The following is a 10,211-nucleotide window of genomic DNA, read 5'->3' as shown; positions in this document are numbered from 1 at the left end:
CTACACCAACCCTTATCTTGAGAAGCAGCCATCGCAGTCAGCATTGTGTGATCACAGTCAGCTGTGTTCAGTATTCTTCATTGTTTTCACATTATTCAATGGGATATTGAACATATTGCAACTGTGTCATGGTTTTACCAAGTGACATCACAGTCTCAACAGAGGTTTGCAACAACCCACATCTTGTGAAGCAACCATCACAGTCAGCATTGTGTGATCACGGTCAGATATGTTCAGTATACTTCATTGTTTTCACATTATTCAATTTGATACTGAACATATTGCAATTGTGTCACAGTTTGACCAACTGACATTGCAGTCTCACCAGATTATCACATCAACCCACATTTCGTGAAGCAGCCATCACATTCAGCATTGTGTGTACAGTCAGATCTGTTCAGTATTCCTGGTTGTTTCCACATTTCACATTTGGAAATGTGACACAATTTGATCAAGTGACATCGCAGTCTCGACAGAGCACTTCTTTACATTTTCATTTTTCCTCAACACTTTGGCTATCTAGTCTAAAAACTAATGAGCCAATGTTTACTGTCCTAACATACTACTCGAAAAATTAAACAGCATATTCTTCTTGTCTCAAGGATAAGTTTGATTTCTTACAATACCCAGCATCAAATATTGTCCAGCACTATAGCCTATGAAGAATATATTCATTCTTGATAGTTTTTAAAATTGGAATTTTGGCATTCATTACTGCATAGTTATTTCAATATAGAGTAACTCATTTATATGAAGATATTTTTGTTCAAATTATTCATCTTGCATCAACTTTGTAACTTAAATTATTGATTCATATAGTTTATATTATAGGTTATTAAGTTTAGACTTTTCACATAACTATATAACTATGTTAAATGTTGCAATGTAATTTTTAGCTGAAAATACAGAATCTTTGTACCCTACATGAATTGATTGTGAAATTTGTAAATCTGGTAAAATGCCAGATACAGTAAAGAATATTAAGATTAAGTGGGTTTTGTCTTCCACATAAATTCCATTGTCTGTTATGATTGATTTGATTTTTTTTTCAATATGCAGCATTAAAAACTGTAAAATATTTAAATTTGGAAGGATAAAATGAGTTGAATTATTGTCGAAATCAATCACATTAATGTATTAATATTCATACTATAATATTCACCTGATCTCAGATTGTAGAGCACGAAAATATGCTCAGAGAGATTTTGAATTATACATCTAAATGGTCACAATCAGGAGAAAATTGATTTTCTCTTCAAATTTCACTAATTTTTGAAAAATCATAACTCAGTACTCATTGGAGATAGAAAGTTCCGATTGGTTTCATTTGATTCAGAATTTTATATTCCAGAAAAAAGGCGAGATCAAATTTTTCTGCCCGATTACGAGATTTGACAGAAATAGCTGAAAACTGGAAAATAAGCCGAAAGTCAACCTGTATCTAGCACAAGGAAATTTCGCATGAAGAAATTGGTTCTGCACTTCTCTTATGTACCCAAAAAAAAAAATTTGAAAATCAGAACTACAATATAAATTGCATGCACCAATGTATATAGTGATTGGACTACATAGCCTACATAATTAATTCATTAAATTATAGGTTATTGAGTTTAGATTTTTCAGATAACTATATCTATGTTATAATATGTTGTAATGTATTTTGTTGGCTGAAGATACAGAATCTTTGTAGTCTTGAAGAATTGATTTTGAAATTTGTAAATCATGTAAAATGTCAAATATGGTACAGAGAATAAGATCTTTGTGGGTTTTGTCTTCTGAATGAAATCCATTGTCTGTTATGATTAATTTGATTTATTTCAATATGCAGCATTAAAAATTGTAAAAATTTCATATTTGGAAGGATAAAATTTGTGAAATTATTGTAAAAATAGTTATCTGTTGAAATCTTGAGGAATGAATAATTTTTTAGTATGCTATCATATCAATAGAGTAGAGTAGAATAGAACTGAATAAAACACATTAATGTATTAATATTCATGTTTACATAAAACAGTGGTTGTAAGCACACATCTATGGCCCAATTGAATGAATATCACTTTATAATATTGTTATGGGTCTCTCCACTAATAAAACACTTGAGGCGATATATACAGATGTGATTTATTACTTACAAAACTATAACACACTGAGGTGAACTAGAAACAACTATAAACTGATCACTACCTAATTAGTAACACAGAATTTCCACAAGCTTACATTAACTTATATAAATAAATGTTTAAGAATAACTGTCTCCAAGAAAAATAACTATTTGAACAACAACAAAAGTCTATTGTCACTTTATCACTGGTTTGTCACGATTATTATCACTTTACAATATGACTGTAGTCCGTCAACTGCCCTGCTGACTGAGATATGACATTAATATAAGGCAGGCAGAACAATCTAGAGAGATCTAGAGATGTGAAAACGTCAAACCAATCGCAGTGCATGGAAACCTCCAGAAGATTCAACAAGAGCATGTTTGTCAATGGTCGATGGTTCTTCTCACCAAAACCTGAATGTGCTGGAAGAGTCTGGAAGCCCCCCTGCTTCCCCGCGTAAACCCTTTGATGGCCCTGCATCTGCTGCATCCCCTCTGAAGGCCCATTCATAACACTGCCCCCTCCTTGAAAATGTTCTGTTCCAGAACAGTCAAGATCCATCCTGAAGGTGTGGCAAGCAATCAAGCTGGTTTCTATGAATTTGCTGATGTGGCTGCCCATGGATTGTAAACACAACAGATGATGCTAATTCAAGTGTCCTTGAAGATTCATCCAATCATTGGTCTCACAATCTTCCAGTCCAATCTATCATAGCCACAGCCGAGTCTGGGAATCCCGAATTGCTCCACTCCCAGGAATCGAAGATGAGTGCCACAAAGCCTAAAATGTGGATTCTTCCTGGGGTTGTTCCTTTTCCACCAAATAGAACAAATGATAGTTCTGATTCTGAAGATGGGGTGCTTTTCCCACCAATGATTAATTACTCTACTACTCATACATGAATAAACACTAGGTGTTGCTCCTAGTAAACTAGCAGCAGTTGTGGAATAGGAAAGGTGGGGTTAGTAGGTAGTGTGACGCTCTTGGCACAGGGTCCCCGTTTCTTCTGAAACTTTGGTGGGGAAGCTATGATGCTTCTCACAAAAAATCTCATAAATACAGGATATTTCTTGTGCCTGAGAAACCTACTGTCCTTAGATTGGAGAATATGGAATAACTCACCACTGCCCCTTTTGAGTAAAAGAAAAGATAGGCCGTAGCTCAAAACTGCTCCTTTGAGGAAAGGGAGAATAGGCAATACTTAACACTGCCCCTTTTAGGTGGAAGGAAAGATAGGCCATAACTTAACACTGCCCCTTTTGGGAAAGGAAGGATAGGTCATTACTCAACACTGCCCCTTTTAGGTAAAAAGAGAGATGGGATGTTTAGGTGAACCTGAGACTCAGGCACAAAGAAAACTCACAGTAAATACTTTATCAATGGTATTCAACAACAGTCACAGAAGCACAGCTAATGTGATATCCAGTACAGACTGTACTAATTAGTGGCCAAGAAACAGGCCGGTTGTCACTCACTATAGTCACCCACACGAAAATAGGCCTCTCAAGGTCAATGTTTCCTCTTGACACGACCACCCTTCTTTACCAACACTGTTGTCACTTTGTATCAAGGGTGGCAAGTAAGAGAGAAAGTGAATGTGTGTGAGAGAGAGGGTGTGAGAATGAATTTTTCTTTGTGTGAGAAGTATTGATTGTCTTCTCTGGATTGTTAACTATTATATAATATTCTATAATACATATAACTTTCAACAGCTGTGCTGGCGTTTGAAAAAGAATAAAAGCATGAAAAGGTGTTGGATGAGTTGAAATGTGAATAGGCCCAGTAATAAGGATATCAATGAGTTTTCTGAGTAATATAATAATCATTTTCTCATGCAAAAATGAACAATTTTGGAAAGCACTATAAATACCTTCAACCTTCCAACACCATACTGGCTATACTGGCAAGAGGAGTTCATTCTGTCACTTGCAGTTCTGTAAGCAACTTTGCTCTGTAACTGATACAAATTGACTGTGAAAAATAGCAGAGTAGTGAGATATAAAATTTATTAATTTTTGTATACATTAAGTTATGTTCTAAATTCAGTATAAAGTGGTAGAGTAGTTAGTTTATATATTTTGTATATTATAGTATGCCATCCAAGTTGTTATAGTGTTTTTATAGCTTAGAAATAAATTTATTGAAATGGACTGAACAATTGAAATTGGGATACCGCACACACTGCACAACATCACTACACTACACAATACCAATACATCACCCAACATTGGAATACTGCACACACCTCCAGCTAAATCAGAATCATGTAGAGGGAGAAGTGATATTAGGGAGCAAGAAAGGGGTATCATCTGGTCTAAAGATTCTTCCAAAAGATAGCTGAAAACCCTGATAGACTTGAATTGGTCAATTTTCGTAAAGTTGAACCGGTTATAGCTGAAGCATGTGGAGTTGGTGTTACAACTGTGGAGCAAAAGGAGACATGTAGATGACTCAGATGAGGAAGTGGAATTTGATGTGCCTCAGGAAAAATACTCCAGTGATGTGGAAGTGGTCAACATGGACAGTTCTAATAGGGACATGGTGTGTCAATGGGTATTTCAGATCTATGATAATGGAGAGCATCCAACATTTGAAAGAATCAGAACTGTTTTAAAAGAGAAATTTAAAAGAAAGGGAAAAATCATGAAGAGTTTGGGTTTCAAATATAGGAAATGCAATGATGGTCGACAATGTTGATGGAGAGGAGAGACATTGTGTGTGCATAAGCAGTATTTCTAATGAATATGAACAAGAGGAGGAAAAAATTAAACCCCAACCAATATTCTACATTGATGAAACATTGGTAGATTAAAAATCATATGGCAACATGTAGATGGAAGTGGTGGATTGGAAGTTCCAGTTGATCACTTTGCCGGCTCAGCTCAAATGGGGTTCATTCTTGAGTGTAAACTCATTTTTAAAGCAAAGAAGACTACTCCGGTAGATTATCATACTGAAATGAATGCTGAAATTTTCACATATTGGTTCTGGAACTTCACACACCTCCAGCTAAATCAGAATCATGTAGAGGAAGAAGTGATATTAGGGAGCAAGAAAGGGGTATCATCTGGTCTAAAGATTCTTCCAAAAGATAGCTGAAAACCCTGATAGACTTGAATTATCAATTTTTGTAAAGTTGGACAGGTTATAGCTGAAGCATGTGGAATTGGTGTTACAACTGTGGAGCAAAAGGAGACGTGTAGATGACTCAGATGAGGAAGTGAAATTTGATGTGCCTCAGAAAAAATACTCTAGAGATGTGGAAGTGGACAACATGGACAGTTCTAATAGGGACATGGTGTGCCGATGGGTATTTCAAATCTATGATAATGGAGAGTATCCAACGTTTGAGAAAATCAGAACTGTTTTGAAAGAGAGAAATCATAAAGAGTTTGAGATTCAAATATAGGAAATGCATGGTCGACAATGTTGATGGAGAGGAGAGACATTGTGTGTGCATAAGCAGTATTTCTAATGAATATGCACAAGAGGAGGAAAAAAATTAAATCCCCACCAATATTCTACATTGATGAAACGTGGGTTGATTGAAAATCATATGGCAACATGTAGATGGAGGTGGTGGATTGAAAGTTCCAGTTGATCACTGTTCATGCTGGCTCAGCTCAAACAGGGTTCATTCCTGAGTGTGAACTGATTTTTAAAGCAAAGAAGTCTACTCCGGTATCATACTGAAATGAATGCTGAAATTTTCACAGATTGGTTCTGGAACTTTCTCAGTATCCTTGAAGAGAGTTCAATGATTGTGATTAACAATGCAAGTTATCACTCAGCGCTGACAGGAAAAATCCCTTGCAATAACTGGAAAAAAGTGGATATTCAGAATTGGCTAGAATCAGATAATGTTTAATTCTCTGAAAATGAGACAAATACCGAACTATTGTCAAGAAATGAAATAAAATATGCCGTGAAAGAGTATGAAGAAATGGGATTAAATATGCCATGAAAGAGTATGAAATTGATAGGATTGCTCTGAAAATGGGCCATGAAGTGGTTCATATGTCACCCCATCATGCTTACTACAACCAGATCGAGCTTGTGTGGGCACAAGTGAAAAATTATGTAGCCACAAATAATAAAACATTCCAATGGGCAGATGTTGAAAAGCTTATGTATGAGGCAATTGAGAGAGTGACTGTGGAAGATTGTAGGAAATGTGTAAAGCATGCCCAAGAAATTCAATAAGTTGATTTCAAAAAAGAGTTCCCTCATGATTTGGCAATGGAATCACTTGTCATTAGAATAACAGGAGACAGTTTGTCAGGTGATTCTGAATTTGAGAGTGATTTAGAATAAAGAAGTAAAACAATTAAATGTTTATGTGTATATATGTGTAATTAATGTATTGAAACATGGAATGGGAAAAAATAAAATGAAATGTAAAAAAAGTAAAAATAATGAAAAGATTTTAAACACACCTGATTGTTCAAGTACTTTCAGGCAGTCCAAAGCCTGGATAAAGTGTGATGGAAATCAAATGAGAAAAAAGTCATCAAGTAACCTTTATGAAGTAATAGCTCAGTTCAGAAATAGTTGCATTCATAATGAAAAATATAAACATGATTATAAAAAAGATTTCTTAATGTCATGACTCAAGAAAGAGTTATATATTATACATAACAATATTCTTTCCTTCATTTCATGATGTAAAGAAGATAGTGAGCAGATGAGGGGAGGAGGTAAAGGGGATGTTATTGTTCTAACTTCAAAGAATGACACGATAAAACTCTTAAACCTGACATGCTCAAAAGAAATTGTGACAGGTAGTGATGGAAGAGAGGGAGAGGGGAGGTATGAAAGGAAAGAGTGATGTTCAGGGTGAGGAAATATAGTCAATGTATATAGACTGGTTGAGTGAGGGGTGGAAAACAATGGTAACATTGCAGTGGCCTCCAGAGAGGCCTTTTTTTGTTTGGGCAATTATAGCAGGAGTACTTAACCCTTCCATGAGCTGGAGTGGAGTGAGCACTGCTTCAAAGGAGCCCAAAGGTGATGGAGCGCTTCAGCAGTGGTCCCTCACAGCTCTGACTACTACCAGCAAGCTTCCCCACTGTCAATCCACAGTCAGCCAGCATTTCTCCTTCACCTTTGGGCTCCTTTGAAGCAGTAGCAGTCATCGGTCAAGGCTGCAGAGATATCACTATCTCCTCAAATTGCCCACTACCTAGAGTTGAGTGGCATTTTTCAAGCCAGTAACAAAGCTTCACAAAATGTTTTGTTACACACTTGTTTTACTAATGGTAAGGGAGTGAAGAGGGTGTTGATGTAAGATATGTGAAGTCACCTTGACATCTGATGCTGTTGATTTCATGCGTTTCTCTTGAGATGTATTGCTCTACAGCTGGTTTAGAGCTGATTTCCAATCTGCTCACAAAAGTTGACCTTTGACCTTGTGCCAGACTTCCCAAAATTTATCTACTATCAACCCTGAACGGAATCAATAATTACATTAATTGATTGAAGCTTCTGAATAAATATATTGATAATATTTGCAGGGAGGAGGATCAGTCACTAAATCTTGATAATTGGAAGGAGAAAACTGTTTCAGATGAAGGTCTTTGTAGGTTTTGTCTTCCACATGAAATTCATTGTTTGTCAAAATTGATCCAATTTTTTCCAATATGCAGCATTAAAACATTGTAGAACTTTTAGATTAAGAAGGCTGGAATGAGTTGAATTATTTTTGGAATAGTTATTAGTTGAAATCTTGGGAAATTAAAAATTGTTTTAGTACCAGACCAATAGAGTAGAATACTCCTAAAAAATCTCCCTGAAGGGTGAGTAATTTGAAAAGTAAGAAATAGTAAGTGAAAAGTAAAGCTGGTCTTCGTGTTTCCTGTGCTAGAAAGCGAGAACTGATCATAATGGCCAAGGAAATAGACTCTCCCCAGTTTTGTGTGTATGTCAAAAAGTACCTATCAGATTACAGGAAAACATTAAGAGCAATAAGGTGTATTGTCACATGCTAATGGTTAGAGACTCAGATAACCAGATAAAAACAACTTGGAACATTATAAAGAGGGAAACAAATCAGGTGAACCAAAGAATTTACCATCCAAAATTATTTTGCAGGGTAATTGCATTGTTGATCCGAAACTGATAGGTTCAAGTTGCAACAATTTCTTCAAGTCTGTCCCACTTAATTTGTCCACTGGTGTCTCAGTGAGCTCTGCTTTTGCCTCAATGAATAATAATTGTTGTAACTCAATTCATAAACGTTTCAGATTCTCTTCAGTTTCAGAAAACTTTGTTTTCAAGACCATTATGTCACTTAAATCTGGTTCATCTGCAGGGTGGGATGAGTTGTGTGGTACAGTATTGAAAGGGCTTGCATCTATAATTACTCCGGTACTAACTTATACCCCTCCTAGGGAGTACAACACCTTGTCGTTGGTGGAGGGGCTTGCGTACTCCTGTGACCCAGAGAGCTATGCCGGCGGTAGTGTAACTATCAGCAGGGCCACCCAAGCCAGACAGGTCGAAGGGTAGGAGGCAGACAAAGAAGTACTCCAAAGAAGGCGTCGTTGGGCTAATCCCCCACATGCTGGATAACCTCGGATTCAGAGAAATCAAATCAGCCTTGGAACAGGACTGGACTCAAGGACAAATAAAAGGAACAAGTCTAAAATCAGATTCGGAACATGGAACGTGACTACTTTGAATGGAAAGGAGGTGGAATTGGTGAAGGAGATGAGAAAATACAGGGTGCAACTGATGGGACTGAGTGAGACGAAAAGGAAGGGCCAAGGGGAAGTGCAATTGGACGGAGGTTATTGTTTGAGATATTCAGGAGTGGATAAGACAAGACGAGCAGGAGAGGGAGTTGGAGTGGTAGTGTAAGGTGAGCTGGAAGGAAAAGTGACTGGATGGAAGGCGGTAAGCTCAAGGATTATGTATGTGGACTTGGAGATGGAAGAGACTGTTACAGTAATTCAAGTCTATGCCCCAATAGAAGATTATGTCATTGCAGATAAAGAAGCATTCTATGAAGAATTACAGAAGGAAATGGATAAGGCACGAGACAGAAGTAGGCATTTTATCATAATGGGAGACTGGAACGGAAGAATAGGGAGTGAGGTGAACAGAGGACAAGGCTGTATGGGAAGGTTTGCTGGGGATAGAATCTTGAATGATAATGGAGAAAGGATCATAGACTTTTGCCTGGAAAACAACCTTATGATTGGAAACACTTTTTACAACCACAAAAAGATACACCAAATTACATATCCAGCTTTGGGTAGACAGGCAGAGAGTGTAATTGACTACATGGTGTACACAAGAAACACAAACTATGCTGTATGCGATGTGAAGGTCATAAGGGGGGCAGAGCTGGCAACTGACCATAAATTGCTTGTGCTGGATACAAACTTCAGTATCCCTAAGGCAAGGAAAACCAAGGCATATGTAAAGGTCAAAGTTGAGGAACTGAGGAAGCCTGGAGTTAGTAATGAGTTTTCCAGAAAAATGGAAGAGGAATTGACATGGCAAAATGAGGAATGGGGAAGAAAAGGGATGGAAGATATATGGAACGCACTAAAAACTACAATAAAAAGAGTTGCAGAGCAGGCATGTGGCAGTAGACAGATTAAAGGGCAGGGTAAGAAACGTACAAGATGGTGGAGTGATGAGGTGAAGAACATGGTTAGATACAAAAAGGAAGCATGGAAAAGATATCTCCAAACAAGAACAGAGGAAGACAGAAGAGCATATGTGGAAAAACGGAACCAAGTGAAAGAGACTGTGAGACGGGCTTAAGCTGAAACTTGAGAGGAATTTGGCAAGGAATTAGAGGAAAACTTTCGTTTCAATAATAGAATTTTCTGGAATACAATTAGAGGCCTGAGACGAAAAATGGGTAAAAAGATAAGGAATATTGCCAATGGAGAAGGGAAGGTGATATCGTAGCCCAAGGAAATATTAGCCACGTGGAGACTGCATTATGAAAAGAAGTTTGGATGGGAGGGGGATGAAGGTGAGTAAGTGCGGGATGGAGGAAGAGCAGAGGCACAAGAGAGAATGATGAGATAAGCATGCGGGAAGTGGAAGAGGCAATAAAGGATATGAAGATTGGAAAGGCACCAGGGATAG

General features: G+C 37.2%; 1 protein-coding gene across 1 annotated transcript; it reads left to right on the top strand.

Annotated features, from left to right (window-relative positions):
- The first annotated feature begins 9,014 nt into the window (after positions 1-9,014).
- Positions 9,015-9,878, top strand: LOC111055466 (craniofacial development protein 2-like). The gene has a single exon (XM_022342683.2). It carries the CDS (start codon positions 9,015-9,017, stop codon positions 9,876-9,878), a length of 864 nt encoding a protein of 287 aa, XP_022198375.2.
- Positions 9,879-10,211: the final 333 nt, after the last annotated feature.

Source organism: Nilaparvata lugens, chromosome X (genome assembly GCF_014356525.2).
Source record: "Nilaparvata lugens isolate BPH chromosome X, ASM1435652v1, whole genome shotgun sequence".
Taxonomy (NCBI): Eukaryota; Metazoa; Arthropoda; class Insecta; order Hemiptera; family Delphacidae; genus Nilaparvata; species Nilaparvata lugens.
The sequence above is the reverse complement of the archived record's forward strand: the minus strand, read 5'-3'. Positions and strand labels throughout refer to the sequence as shown.

Bases quoted from the DNA above. Each gene is read 5' to 3' on its own strand.
- LOC111055466 (XM_022342683.2), top strand. From the start codon at position 9,015: ATGTATGTGGACTTGGAGATGGAAGAGACTGTTACAGTAATTCAAGTC.